General features: G+C 37.4%; 1 protein-coding gene across 1 annotated transcript in view; it reads left to right on the top strand.

The window, feature by feature from the left end:
• FASTKD2 (FASTK mitochondrial RNA regulator 2) overlaps positions 1-15371 on the top strand; it is a 34931-nt gene that overhangs the window by 564 nt on the left and 18996 nt on the right. Inside the window, exons 3-8 of the mRNA XM_007434130.4 lie at positions 978-1692; positions 4543-4646; positions 9907-10015; positions 11900-12023; positions 13123-13262; positions 14624-14796. Coding sequence (XP_007434192.1) covers positions 1024-1692; positions 4543-4646; positions 9907-10015; positions 11900-12023; positions 13123-13262; positions 14624-14796 — 1319 coding nt within the window. The 5' untranslated portion in view covers positions 978-1023. The remainder of the gene's footprint in view (positions 1-977; positions 1693-4542; positions 4647-9906; positions 10016-11899; positions 12024-13122; positions 13263-14623; positions 14797-15371) is intronic.

Here is a 15371-nt window from a genome sequence, read left to right as displayed (position 1 = left end):
ATGGGTCTATAAATGTGCAAAATTGGAGGAGTGAATTAAAACATTTTAAAAGTGCCATTGTAATGTTTATTTTGAAATTAACCCTATGGAGTCAAATAGTAGATTTTTTTAAAAGAGCAAGAAGAGCTCTTCATTTTCTTTATTCTCCACTGCAGTTTATTCAAGAAACTGATCTAGCTAAAATGCAACTGCAAATTCTGAAAGCTGTCCCAAATACTAAATTTAGTTTAACCTCTAAGTGTTAACAGTTTTGTCTCAGTTGGGAAATTTTGGCCCAAGTTGGCTCAGTCGTCCAGCACTCAGTCCTCTCATTATTATTTCAGTTTTAGTTAGGTTAGCACTTAATTTGGAAAAGAGATTATTGTACTAGTTGCAGCACAGAAAACATTCCTTAAACTACAGTGGTACCTTGGTTCATGAACTTAATTCGTTCCACGATTCTGGTTGCGAACTGAATTGGTCGCGAATTGAATCAAATTTCCCCATAAGGTTCAGTGTAAATAAGGTTAATCCGTTCTGGCCCCTATGAACGTGGTCGCCAACTGAATTGGTCGCCAACCGAATCAAATTTTCCCATAAGGTTAATCCGTTCTGAACCATATGTATTTTTTTTAATTACAAAAATGTGAAACAAAGTACAGTACAGTACAGTATGAAGAGAGAGAACACTAACCTTGCTTGAGGCAACACCAAAAAGCTTCACAGCAAGTGTCTGTCTGTGACCGCGATCTCACCTAGAGGAAGCCACGACCACGTGTCAAAGCAGGGAAGATGGCCGCGGGTCGTGTTCGTCACCCGATGCGGAGTTCGCAAATGGAAGCAAAATTTTGTGAATGCTGCTGTTCACGAACTGAATTCTTCGTGAACAGAAGCATTCGTGAACCGAGGTATTACTGTAATTGCATATTTTCCATGTACTGTACTGGTAAATAAATTCACTTAAGTGATCTAAACAGCTCTGTTCTCATTTTCTTTAGGTTCAAATAAGTTTTTCCAAGCAAGACATTGTATAGAGACAGCAAGATGAATAGGAAACTGGATTATTTTATAAGGTCAATGAGATGGCTACAGGCATGTCACAATGCAGGGAGACCTTTTCCTAGAACTGAAACCAGAACTGCATCTGGGATTAGTGGGTATAAAAGTTCTGTACAAAATATTCAACATCTGTATGTTCCTTCTTGCTGGCTTCATTCTTCTGTTTCAACTTGTTCTCAAAATACTTATGTTTATGTTGGGAGCAGTGGTGCAAATGAACAGAAAATAGCTAATGACCTTGGGCATGAGGAGAACTTCAAACTCACTCAAGTGAACTCCTCGGAGGAAGTCAGAAATACTGTTGAAGAAAAGGATGGATTTAATATGGTCCAGCAATTTTTTAATGACCTTCAAAAGTGTGCATCTCTCTGTGAGGTACTAGACCTTGCTGCAAGAAGTCCAGTCTCTTCAAAGTATGTCAGTAACTATTTTTCAACTATGTGGATGCTAAAAAAAAATACACTTAAAAGTCAGAACTATGATGAGACAAAGCTGATGTTTGAACACCCGCAGTTTCAACAGCTCTGCCAATGTGTGATTGATGAGGCAAAGTACATGGATAGCAATGATTTGGCATACACTCTACTTGCTGTGGTAAAATTAGGAGTTCCACAAAATACCTGGTTGGTTCAAACATTACTGAGGACTTGTCAGGTAAGCCAAAAAAACCCACAACATTTATAATCCAGACAAACTTAAGGGATGTTTTAGAATAAAGGCTGTGCTGGTTTGAAAAGCTAAACTGATTATTTAGTATGTCTCTAGACTTCACATATATTCTTGTGTCTTTCAAAAAAACCCTTATCACAGTTCAGTTTTGTTATCTACACATTGCAAAAGCTACTATTGATCTATGGCTTTTAGTCTGTACCCCTTTATGTGAAAGTAAGTGCCACTGAACTTAGGATTTATTTCCAAATTGATATGCATAAGATTACCTGTACAGATGCAACACTTAGTCAACATAGTTGATTTTGATCAGCTAAGCAGAATTGGACCTGGTTTGTACTCAGGAATCCACCAGAAACCATCAGGCACATAGTCTAGACAGGAAAGTTTTTTTAAAAAGGTCCCAGAAAAAGGCAATGTCAAACTCTTTTGGCTGTCAAGACAGTGACATGGATGTGGCCATGAAATCACAAGGAGTCAAGCTTGACTTGCAGGAGACTTTTCTATGTCCCGTGGAAGAGTTCACAGGAAAAATGAGATAGAAATTACGGCTGAGTCTCTTAGCCAATGCACTACAGCAGTTTTTATTCAGTACAGCGTTTTATTCCTAGTATTTTACAGGGCTTTGTTTTTAAATAAACAACCCTGTTTTATTTTTTGTTTGCTATTTGACTTATAAAGTTAACTTCAGTTATGGTATTTTGTTGCCACTTACCCTATTGCGAGAGAAGGCTTTATAAAGTACAGGGTATAACTGCACAAAATGCAGCAAATATTGAAGGTGCTCCATGTGATCCAAAGCAGGATGTACCTCTTAGCACAAGTAAATGCACAGCTGAGTATATAGTATTCCTGTTAATCAACATTAAATCTAGAAGCTGTTTTATCAAGATAAAACAATGAACAAAAGCAAAATCCATTGTATCGATGCAAAAGCCTCAACTGACTATTATGCTGAATATTTTTAATAATTATGGGAATAGTCTTTTAGAATTGTATCTGCTTAGGAAAAACTTGCTCCAACAAGAAAGCTTTGTATCTTTCCAGTTTATTCTGTAAAAAAATGAGTATGGGCTGCAGATGTCTTTTTCACATATTAGTAATTATGTACTTGGGCACACCCTCTTCAGTATAGTTGGCTATGCATTCACTGTCACCTGTCCAGATCTTCAGCCTTGCTGTGTAAATTTGCACTCTTTGCAAGCATGCCTCACTGATTATAATTGCCCTATTTGTGTATCATGGTTAATTTGGTCAAGTGGGGGGATTCAGTTCTGTGTCATGTGAGCAGCTAAAACCAATCAATGTGAAGGGAAGAAGTGGGAGTCAGCTTGCCATCTGAACAGGGATGACAAAAGTGATGCAGAGGTTGCAGAATGGAGACAGAGTTCTAGTGCAGTCCGAGAACAAGAGGGCCACATAGGTGGGTAGATAAGAGGGTATGAAAGGGGTGAAGGGAGCTTCCTTTTGTTTTGACTCCTTAGTAGCAGCTGGGAGGCAACAAAAGTGGCAGAGCCCTTTGACTTGGACACTAGCAGTCACGCATTGCGTGTGCCCAGGAGAAGTTTTACTATGGAAGAGCAGCTGATTTGGTTAGCTGGGACATGCAAGCATGGGTGATAAGGTAACATGTTTGAACTACCTGTAGCACAGGAGTGGGCAACTTGTTAATTCAGGATAACATACCTCCTTTGGCCCAGTTTCTATGCAAGAGATTGGTTTAGATTGGAAAGAACTTTCTGCCCTATTCCTGCAACCTGCTTATATGTGTGTGTGTGTGTGTGTGAGAGAGAGAGGGAGAGAGAGAAAGAGAGAAGAAAGGACTACTCCTTATTTGACTCTGGCCTTTACCACCTACTAGTTTCAGCCTGCCTACAGTGAGACCCTAAACAGATGATCACTGAGGGAATGTGGACCTTAACAAAAATTGGCTTACCCTATTGCAATATATTAAGCATTGGGGTTAAATTTCCTGGACAGGCTGTATATTACTTCTGTATCTGATTCACAAGTGGACAGTTGCTACTTTATAACTATTATGACTAATATTAATTAGTCCTGTGCTTGGCTCACTTTCCAGAAACAACTATATTTGGGTGTGTGGTTTAATGTTCTAATTTTTGAGACAAAGAGAGAAAAGAAAAAACTATGGGGTCATCTCGTTGTTTTAGAATAGTCTCACTGAAGTTAATAGGATTTACTGTAAGTGAACCATTATCAAAGTCATTTAAGTTGGTCTACTGTGTGACTATGGTTCCAACCCTCCCTCTTAGGTTCTTGATGCTCATTTATTGCTTTAGGTCCTTGTTATTTGTAGTGGGTAATGGTTTCATTTGGGTTGGAAGGGCCAGAAAGAAAAGGAATGGAGTTCCAGAAATGTATCCATCACTGTCTTCAACAGTGTACCGAGGTTGGAATGTTTAGCGGGAATGAGCAGCAAAGTTGAACCATCACTTTTATCAGCTCTTTGACATTATCCCTTTCCTTGTGCGGCATTTCTATAGTGCAGCGTAAATGCTGATTCCTCTCCCAGCTCTCTTTGGTTTAAAGCTAGAAAAGAAATGGAAGCCCCTTTGTACAACCTCCATACAGCATGAAACTCTGTGTTGAGTAGGGCTGTGCAGTAGAACGCTTGTTCTTTCTCTAACTTTAGAGAAGCTGAGAGAATGAGAAAACTCACTGTACAATTAATACAGCCTTAATAAAATGTGGTACTGTGCATTGTGTCTCTTTCCCCATAGCAGTAGGGATTTGCTTGTTAATTTTTCCTCTATCTGGCCTGTGACTATCTTTTCATGAAAATCTGCTAAAATGACTTTTGAATCTTTTGAATAGGAACGTCTCAATGAATTTAATGATCGATGTATCTCAGTTATTGCAAAGACTTTGAAAGACATGGAAAAATGCAAGAATGTGGAAGCTCTTCAATTTGGACTACAGTAAGAAAAGAGAAGACCTAGATTTCTTATAAGTGTTAAGTTTGTAAAATGGTACTCTTCAGTTATTGGACACACTTGTGGGACAAGTTTCTTCCCAGTTAAATAGCTGTAGCTTATTTATGTATATCTGAACCCAAATGTTTTGAGCTTACTTAATTCCAGTTCAAAATATAGGTTTCTTTAGTAAACTATAATTAAGACTAATCATAGTTTAGGATTCAGATGAAGCACTCATTAGATTTTCATTGGAAGCGGGAGCTTTTTTCTCCTCCTTGTGATGGTGCAAGAGGAAAGGGAACTGCTGGCAGAGGTAGCATACTAGCTGGAATTTAGGGATGCATCCAAATGAAGCCATAAGTAAAAAGAATGAGATTTTAGCACTGTGAATTTAAGTTGATTAAATACCCAGGAAGATACTTGAAAATTAAAGAGGTTGAATACTAGAAATGTTTGTTTAAAATTGCGTCAGGATATAAAATGGAATATACAGCACATGTATGCATTTATTTAGAAGCAAGCCTCACTGAGCTCATTGGGAATTACTGACAAATAAATATATGTAAGGTCAGTCTCTTACTTTCCTAGACTGAATTCAACATACCATGATTTAGAATAAGATATAAATGAAAAATTTTACAGGACACCTTCCAGTTTATATTAATTATATTAATCTCTGGTATAGTCTTAGACAATCCCAGGACAGTCCTCCTGGGAATCGTTAGTGTCCATACCCAGGCTGTCCATTTGCATTTGCTTGTGGACATTTGTTTCTCTCGCTTTTAATTTTTTTCAATAATCAAGGCACCCTAGAGAATATAAAAAAATCTCCTCTCACCCCTATGGGTGGTATGTGTCTTCTTCAATCTTGGGACCTCTACTTCTGCGCAGTATCTTAGCTGTTCCCAGCACTGCACTCTTCTGGACAGAAAGCTCTGATGTTGTTCCTGGGATCTGTTGGAGTCATTCTCCCAGCTTAGGAGTCACAGCCCAAATGCTCCTGCCACCACTGGGATCACTTTGGCCTTTACTTTCCACATCCTGTCTAGTATCTCTTTCAGGCCCTGGTACTTTTCCAGCTTCTCATGCTCCTTTTTCCGGATGTTGTTGTCATTTGGCACCGCTACCTCTATCACTACTGCTGTCTTCTGGTCCCTGTCTACTACCATTGATGTCTGGCTGATTGGCCAGTACTTGTCTTCCTTCTGGATCTGGAAGTCCCACAGGATCTTAGCCCTGTTATTCTCCACGACATTCTGTGGAATCTCTCATCTGGACTTGGGGGGTCCTAGCCCATACACTGTGTAGATGTTCCTGTACACAATGCCAGCTACTTGGTTGTGTCGTTCAGTGTATGCTGTTCCTGCCTGCATCTTATACCCTGCCACTATATATATAAATTAAAATAGCATACAATTAAAATCAGAATTGAAATTATCATGAAAATGAATCAATAATTAAAAGCTTGGTGGAAAAGCTGTGTTTTTAATCTTCCTAAGTATTGACTGAGTGGAGGCCAAACACATCTCCTTAGGGTGTCCATTCCACAGCCTGAGACCCATGCAAAAGAAGGCCTTTCCTGATATACTGGATGGCCAACTTCTATTAAGAGGGGATCTTAAGGGACTTTTTCTATTGATCAAAATAGGAGGGCATGTTCATAGTAGGAAAGTTGTCCCACACTTAGTTCTGCACTAAGGCATTAAGGACTTTAAAGGTCAATGCCAAACAGTTTGAATTAGGTCAGAAAAGCAACTGTTAGCCAGTGCAATTCTTTCAGTAGAGGCATTATATGATCCATGCAACAGTTAGCGACCTGGCCCCTGCATTTTATGCCAGTTGCAAATTCTGGACAGTTTTTGAGGGTAGCCCTATGTACACTGGATTGCAGTAGTTAAGTAGGTTGTAACCATGGCACGGGTAACAGTTGCTAAGTCCAGTTGGCTCTGGAAGGGTTACATTTGAAGTACTGGCTGTAATTACTGCAAATGCATTTCTCACCACAGCTGGCACTTTTAAACCCTTGTGACATCTGGAGGTCAAGCAGCACTCTCAAGCAGCACCTTGCTAGGGGAATACAATCATATCCAGAGCAACCCTTAACTCAGTTCCAGTTTCCATCTTTTTCCTTGTTCCAATGCGTTCAAGCAGAGTGATGCACTCTAAGTCCCCTCAATTAAACAATTTCATTCTGTGGGACTAAGGAAGCATGCCTTCTCTGTTGCAGCCCCTGCCCTCTGGAATAGAATCCCCCCCAGAAATGCACATGACTCCCACTTTTCCTAGGGTTCTGGAAGTCTCTTTAAGACTGGCTCAGTTCTCAGGCTTAGGGTTACTGGGGTGTGGAGCCCCTGTTTTATTTATTTATTATCATTATGGCTGCCTTTTAGTCTGCACAGTCATATGGTTTTTAGTTGTGTTTTTAACTTATGTACTGATATTGTAAGCTGCCCAGGGTCTTTCTGGAATTGGGCAGCTTTAACAAATTCAGTCAATCAATCAGTGAGTGAGTGAGTGAGTGAGTGAGGCAGATTTAACAAATCCAATAAATAGATGAGAGAGAGAGAGAGAGAATATGAGTTTTGGACTTTACAGATTTTTCACTGAGCCTACTGTGCCTCTTATGACAGATAGAAATAAAGGAAAACCACCAAACTATGCACCTGTTCCTAATTCCTTGGCCTTAGATTTATCTATCCTTAGTGCCTTCATTTTATCTAGGTTCAGCTCTTTTTCTTTTCTTTTCATCTGATTGAAATGGATCCAGAAAATTAGTTTCATTCAGACTAATTGGGCCTGGAGCTGTGAGGCCATCACATTTATTTACTTACTTACCTACTTATTTACTAAGTTTTCTATGCCATTCCAATCGAAACCTACTCTGAGCAACTTATATTCCTCATTCCATTAAAGTACAATTAAATTAATATCTAACTACATGACACAATAATACATCATCCTCATCCATCATGTCTATCATTAAACAACTCAGTCAGTGGGACTGTTCAGTCAGTTCCATTCAATATCACCTATCCTGACATGCTGTCTAGAAAAACCAGGTCTTAATTGATTTTTGGAATTGTAAGAAAGATGGAGTCAACCTTATATCTTGGGGTAGCCTGTTCCAGATGTGGGTGACTGCTACAGTGAAGGCTTGTGCATGGGGAATCTGATGATGTATTCCTTTCCTTCTGGGTCTTACTAGGCAGGCAGAATCTACTCAGAGAATCACCTTGCCCAGGAGTGAAATATGTGAGACCAAAGTAACTTGAGGCTATCTCACCATAATTATTACAGATCCAGCATTTATTTTAGGACATATTTATGATCTGGTTTCAGGATAAGACAGATTAGTAGTGAATTCATAACTGATGGGTTTTAGGTGAGCTGAATATGTTTCAATTCTCTTGACAGGATGGAGGACCAATTAACATGATCTGCCCTTGGTAGCTAATAGAATCTAAGGAATTTCTAAATGTTGTAGAGGATTTTTTGTCCACAGTGGTTGGTAGTATTCTTGACACCTTAGTTTTAGTCTGGAAGAGTGAAATGAGAAGGGCTGTTGATACTATTTGGAATGCAGCTGTCAGTTATGAGAATCCTGGAAAGCCCTTTGATTTATCAAGCAGTTCTAGGTGATGCGGCTAACTAGTATATGGTTAGAACACAGGTGGTGTAAATCTTTCCATGAGTTTAACCAAGCACAGGTCAAAAGACAGTCTTATCTCCCTAATACCATCCAGCTGCAAGGGCTTGCTTGTGGTCCCAGCCCCGGATTTGGTTTAGTTCATTGGTAAGCAGTAAGTCCTTCTCAATGACAGCTGCTCCGCCTGGTGTCTTCATAAAATAGAGACCTGCCTATTAAGAATACCCGGGTTACAGATGACCCATAGTTAAGAACAGAGCCTATTGTAGCAAAATTCAAGTTAAATATACAATGATTCAAGTTAAATGCACAATGGTTCGAGTTCATTACACAATACTACTTATACAGTATTATATAATAATACTGTTCCGGCTTACATACAAATTTGACTTAAGGACAGACCTTGGGAATGAAACTCATTCTTACACTGGGGATTACCTGTATTCCAGACCTTTAAAATACCTATTATTTTATTTTTCTGTTTTTTTAAGAATGAAGTTTGTTTTAATTTTGGAATTTATTGTTTTTCAACATTGTTGATTTTACTGACTTTTTAAAATTATCATATAAAGTGCTGTGGGTTCCTCTGAGAGGAAGATCAATATAGAAATAAAATAAAATAAATTTGTTATTTTCCATCCCATGTTCTCCTTTTTTTGCTCGAGTATGCTTAACGAAAAAGTTTCAGGTTTCAAACATAGCTTCTGACTTGGGAAGAATTAAGGAAACAGGAGAGGGTTGCGAAATCATTCCAGTGATTAAAATCATTTCAGTGATTTAAGTTAGATTTAAAACAGTTTTTGGATTTTCCTGGACCTATATAATTTCAGAGGCTCAATAAAAAAAGATTCAGGGATTTGAGAAATATATAGAGTATATACAATTTTGTGAAAAAGTACTTACTACTGTTCAGATTACCTAAATGTTTGCATATCTTTGCAATTAAATTATTATCAGAGATTCATGTGGGACAGAGTACAGTCTGACTGAAAAATAACAGCAAAGTTGGATGTTTGTTTCATTTATTTTATAATGTTCAATGACAAAAATATTTTAAAAATGTGAAAACAGTAGATACTTTCCCCAGAACGCTATGTAGACCTATATCTAACTCAGTAGAACCTTCATGGAATGAAGAAATGAACTCATGCTTGTTTAAACTAGGCATATGACCCAGAAGTTTATTTTATAATGTTCAGTGACAAAAATATTTTAAAAATGTGAAAACAGTAGATACTTTCCCCAGAACACTATGTAGACCTATATCTAACTCAGTAGAACCTTCATGGAATGAAGAAATGAACTAATGCTTGTTTAAACTAGGCATATGACCCAGAAGTTGTAACTGAATGAAATACATGACACTATGGCAATTTACCCAAGTGAAATTTTTCATGTGACAGACAAGCTTAGATGCCCTGGACATTCCCAATCCACCATTGTCTGTAATAAGTCTGCAAAATTAGCTGTATTTTTAATCTTCTTAATGTTTAAAATGTATTCTGTTTCAAGTGGAAGATGTATTAGTGTCAAAGTGTGTGTGTGTGTGTGTGTGTATAATGGTAACTCTCCATAAGTTTATGTCCATTACATATTCTGAGTTTCTTTTCTTAATAGGTTACTTTTAGAAGAGAAAGTCCACAAAATATCAAATGTGTTTATATTGCAAACCATAATGCGCAGTATCGGGAAGGATGTACCACTGACACTTAAAAGAAGTTTGGAGGTAAAAAATTGATACTGTTCTTTCATCTGTGTATTCAATTATTAGATTAAGATTGCAAAATGTACACACAGGTACCATTACTTTTGTCATCATGGAGGGAAAAAATGATTTATTTTAAGAGCTGTGAGTGTCAAGAATCACGAAATATAGTCAAGGGCCTGATTATCTGAGGGACCACCTATCTCTGATCATTTCTGCCTGTCCAGTAAGATCAGGTAGGGTGGATGTGCTCCAGGTCTCCTTGGTCAAATATCTGTCAGGACCTAGGAAGTGTGTCTTCTCTGTTGCAGCATCTACCCTCTGCATTCCTCCCCCAACAGTGTTTCCCCCCGATAGCATTCCCTCCCCCCACGAAATCTGTAATGACTCCCACCCAGATAATGTTCCAGAAGTCTTTGAACACTTGGCTATTCTCTCAGCCCTTGAAATAGGGTGGTTGTTGAGTCCTACAGTTTTCTTGTTTTACCTAATATGGATGGGTTTTCTTCTGGATGTACATGATCTGTTTTTCTATTTTATAGTTCCTTACTTTTTTACCCAGACTTGTTTGAAGTAGAGTGGACTCTAAATAAGATAAATAAATATTACATATTATAGGCAGTCCCTGGTTACGAACGAGATCTGTTCCTAAGTCTATCTTTAAGTCAAATTTGTAGGTAAGTCAGAACATATATTTAGTATCCTGATCAATGATCAGGATCATTTAGCCACATGATCCTACTTAAAATGTTGGATGGCATTCTCGTTCCTTGAGCTGACAAACCACAGAAGCCAGGCAATGTTTTCAAAGTAGTGCGTGTGTTTTTATATTTATATTTTATATTTATATATTTAATATAATAGGCTTTATGGTAGTCCGTTCATAAGTACGAGTTGTCCATAAGTCGGACATTTTTAACCTGGGGACTGCCTGTAATTCTTACAGTTGTAGTGCAACAGAAATGAACGCATTATTTCTGTGTTCCTTTTTTCAAGAACTGTGATGGAAGAAACATTTTCATTCATTTGATTTCTATGGCTGCCCATCTCACCATAGCAACTCTAGGTGGCTAACAGTATATAGAAACATACAAATAAATATCCTAATAACAGCATAAACCCATCACATCAACCTGTCCCACCCGGTCATGCAGAGAAGGCATGCTATGGACCCCGTCTGCAAGAGGATTTCATCTGACGGGGTCCAGGAGATGAGCCTTCTTGGCAGGAGCCCCTGCCCTTTGGAACACTCTTCCCCCAGAAGTGAGGCTGGCCCCCTCCCTTTTAGGCTTCAGAAAAAAACGGAAGACCTGGTTTTATCATCACGCATTGGGGTGGGGATGGGAATAGTCAGTTTTGGGGTTGGCTGGTTCCCTTTGACCGATATTATCTGGTCACAGGCTGAAATAATATCACCATCTCTTGGATTTTATTGTATTTAATAGTTGTATTTTAATAATTGTATTTTATATTTTTATTATTTATGTTTTTACTGGTTTTAAATTGTTTTGTTGTGAACCGCCCAGAGTCGCTCCTTGTGGGGGAGTTGGGCAGTGATATAAATTTGATAGATAGATAGATAGATAGATAGATAGATAGATAGATAGATAGATAGATAGATAGATAAGTTATAAAGACAACCAAGGTAAAAAACTAACATAACTATGAAGACACTATAACTATATAGAAAGTGAGAAATCAACGATAAATATTCAGATGTAAATGGCTAATCCTAAACAGAAAAATATTGAACTAGTTGGGTACTTCCTCAAAACCGGAAATCTTCAAAGTAAAAGTAAGAGAAAAATATTTCTTACCTCTCTGTGATAACAAACAATAATTTTATAATTCTTCTCATGTTGGCCAAAGATATTTCTGGCTAATTCCAATTTTATTTCAATTTAGAACAAGTTGTTGAGTCTGATGGGTGAATTTACAGTTCTACATGCTTTTCAAATGTTCAGTGTACTGGGTGAAATGGATTATCTCTCTGTTCCAGTCCTGAATGCTTGTAGTAAGACAATAATAGGTAAGTCCTGACAAATGTATGAAATCGTTACTGTTCAGATCAGTTTACTTGATTGTTATGTTCTTGAAGCCAGTTTCTTTTAATTTGCCGTAGTAGTTTATGTAAACATACTTGCTGATGAATAGCAAAAGAAGAAAATAGTAGAGAGTATGTGTGGCTTGGGGTTGAACTGTTGGGTTCTTGGTGAACTCTAAGCTTGATTGTTTTTCTGCAGATGTTTCATTTCCAGGCTAGGTAACATCATCAGTATGAGGGAGAGTGGAGTTTGCTGGCTGTTTCTGTATAGCTTGCCTTGACTTGGTTTGGGTGTGGTTTCTTTCTTGACAGTTCCTTGATCTGGCGCCATTTCCTGCTTGCCTGGATATTGGCTGTTTCCTGCTTATCTGGGTGATGGCTGCTAGGGAAGATGTGGTCTGGGCTGCTTGTTTCCTTCCTTGACTTTGTCATATCTTTTTTTAAATGGTATGTAGATGGGGTTTATCTCAATGTGTCTATTGATGGCTGATTTGTCAGAATGCCAAGCTTTCAGGAATTTCCTAGCATAGCGATATGCTCCAGTCTTCTGTGAGCTAATCATGTAATGAAATGTTTGCAAGAAAACAATCAAGCTCAGTGAACACCAAGAACCCAGTAACAGAAGAAAAATAGGGATGATAGATGGTTAAAGGAAACTATTATCTGAAAATTTGCACATACCTTATAGTCTATAAAACTAGACTTGCACATTTGTAGTGGAAGTTATAAATATTTAAGAAAATTGGCTCAAAAAGATAAGTGTTAGGCTCCTCTAAAGCAGCACAAAGGGTCTTCTGATTTTATTGAACAATAGGCAGTGGACACGTGGTAGATATGAAGAAGGTTCAAAAAGTTATATGGCATGTTAATACATTCCTCAAAAGAGAGAACCTCCACTAGATCGCTGCTTGTTCCCTGAACAGTTCTTTACTTTTGCCAGTTATATTGTATTTTCTGCTTCAGGATTTATCATGTCATTTTTTTTTTATGAACTAAAAGTGCAAATGTGTTTACTTATGTTACATTTGACAAATGTTTTCAACCCAGTACATTTTCCAATGTTAGTTTTCTTTGCATGCATTAGAAAACATTGAAGGAACTCCATTTTCGAAGCTACTGAACATTTTGAAAATGAGCAGACAATTGAGATACCAAAATAGGATACTCTATTCTGCATTAGCAGATTATGTCACATCAGTCTTCTATACATGGAACAGACGTGAGGTAAACTTGTAGAATGTCACTCTTCATATTACTGGCATTCTCAGTAAATGAATACTAGCATGGAATGTTAATATTGTTTTTAATTTTATTTTAGATTTATAATATTATTTGGGATAGTTCCTCTAACTGCAAATAGGAGTGGGGAAGGGTATTGCACTGCAGACAATATTCCAGCCTGTGTACTGAAATAACTTAATCTGTTTGTCTCTATATTTTCACACATGTATGCTGGATTATGACTAATTTGAATAACAGATGTTCTTTTAATCTACTTGACAAATGATATTAAGCTATAAGAAGTGTAGAAATGTAGAGATTGGTTTAGCTGAAGAAATTATCAGTAAAGTGAAAATAAAGATGGGAAAGAGGTAAATAAAAATTAAAGTATAATAGGTTTTTTGAACTGGATGACTAAATTTAAACTAACAGTGTTCACTGCAATATGATATTTTTGTGGTCTACTGATCTGGGGCAGGTTTAATTCTTTCATTTGTTTAGAGAAACAATGATACTTTGCCATCCAATCTAGAAAAGAACTCCAGAATGATTATAAAATACAGTGACAGTGTAAGAATAAATCCATACAAAATTTCAGCCCCTCCAGTAGTGATAAAACCAGCAAAATATAATCAAATAGAAATAAATATGTCAGTCACCCAATATATGATTTGTTGAAATAACATTTATCAAGTACTTAAAAACCTAGTAGAAGAGAAATCTGGACTTTTAATCTGAGTGCTGCAACCCAGAACAATTCTCTCCCATGTTACAAGTCTTTGAATCTGGACGTCAAGTGAAAAAGAAAAGGTGGAAGGGAGGGAGGGACAGTGGATTGGCACGCTCTGAGCAACGAACTACAGGTGCTGTTGTTCTTTCACATTCTGCAGGGGTATTTTTCTCAGATGAATACTGTAGTTTTGCTTTAACTTGAATTCAATTTAAATTGAACTAACAACTATAGGCAATATGGTTGTTCTGATCCATATCATAACTCCTGTCTGTGTTACAGAAAATTACAATTTCGAAAGGCTTTGAGAGGTTAACAGTTGGGATTTGGGGAACGCAACCAGGCTGAGCAACTTTGGTTTAAACTTATTGTGGCAGATTAGTTCCATACTATTTCACAAAGAACAAGGGAGGAGAAATTTGCCTGAGAAGCTTAGAATAGAAGAAGGATTGGGGAATAGAGATGCAGGAAAGCAAAAACATGCAAAAAAAAAAAAAAGCTGCTCTTTTCAGTTGTATATTCTCAGGCTTAATAAACTTTTTGTCTGTTTTTTAAAAAACCCTCTTAATAAAGTTATCTCAATAGTACATTTAAAATGCATGTGTGTTATTTTAACTTCTCCTTTTGATTTCAGGTAATTCTGTTACTTTCAGCCTTTGAAAATCTTGGTGTTCATCCAGTCAAACTGATGGATAAATTTCTTGAGGAAATGATGCTTCACCCTGAATCCTTGAACCTGAAGGAGGTTATAATTATTCTGCGAGCATATTCTAATCTCAATCACTTCCCCAGTGGCCAAAACCGGGAGTAGGTTATTCTTTAGGAAATACTCATTTCAGAAATAATTATTGAAACATTTCTGGTCATTTGTGAATAATCTCAAATTTGCCATCAAATTAATATATAGAATTCTTTAATGGCGATAGGTGTTACAACCTGGGCTTAACCTATGGGTTCTCAAATTTTGGATTACTGCAACCCAGTAAATGGTGGATTTATGTGATCACACCTACCTCCTTGAGTTAGAAAAGAAAAGAAACCATTTTTTTGTTTGTTTGTTTGATTTTAACAAATATTTGAAAGGGGAACCAAGACAAAAGAGCAAAAAAGAAATAAAAGAGCAGAAGAGAAAAGAAATAGAAAAGAGATTTATAGACTGTGTAAAATTGAATAAGAATTTTTGTAGTAATATTAGATTTGTGGTGCATGTAAAGATGACCTACCTACCTTCCTTCCTTCCTTCCTTCCTTCCTTCCTTCCTTCCTTCCTTCCTTCCTTCCTTCCTTCCTTCCTTCCTTCCTTCCTTCCTTCCTTCCTTCCTTCCTTCCTTCCTTCCTTCCTTCCTTCCTTCCTTCCTTCCAGCTGCCCCAATGTGTTACAAC

Source organism: Python bivittatus, unplaced genomic scaffold, assembly GCF_059951505.1.
Source record: "Python bivittatus isolate LINGU-HERP-01145 unplaced genomic scaffold, Pbiv_v1 ctg000200_np1212, whole genome shotgun sequence".
NCBI classification, from domain to species: Eukaryota; Metazoa; Chordata; class Lepidosauria; order Squamata; family Pythonidae; genus Python; species Python bivittatus.
Note: the sequence above shows the minus strand (reverse complement) of the source record. Positions and strands in the feature narration are given on the sequence as shown.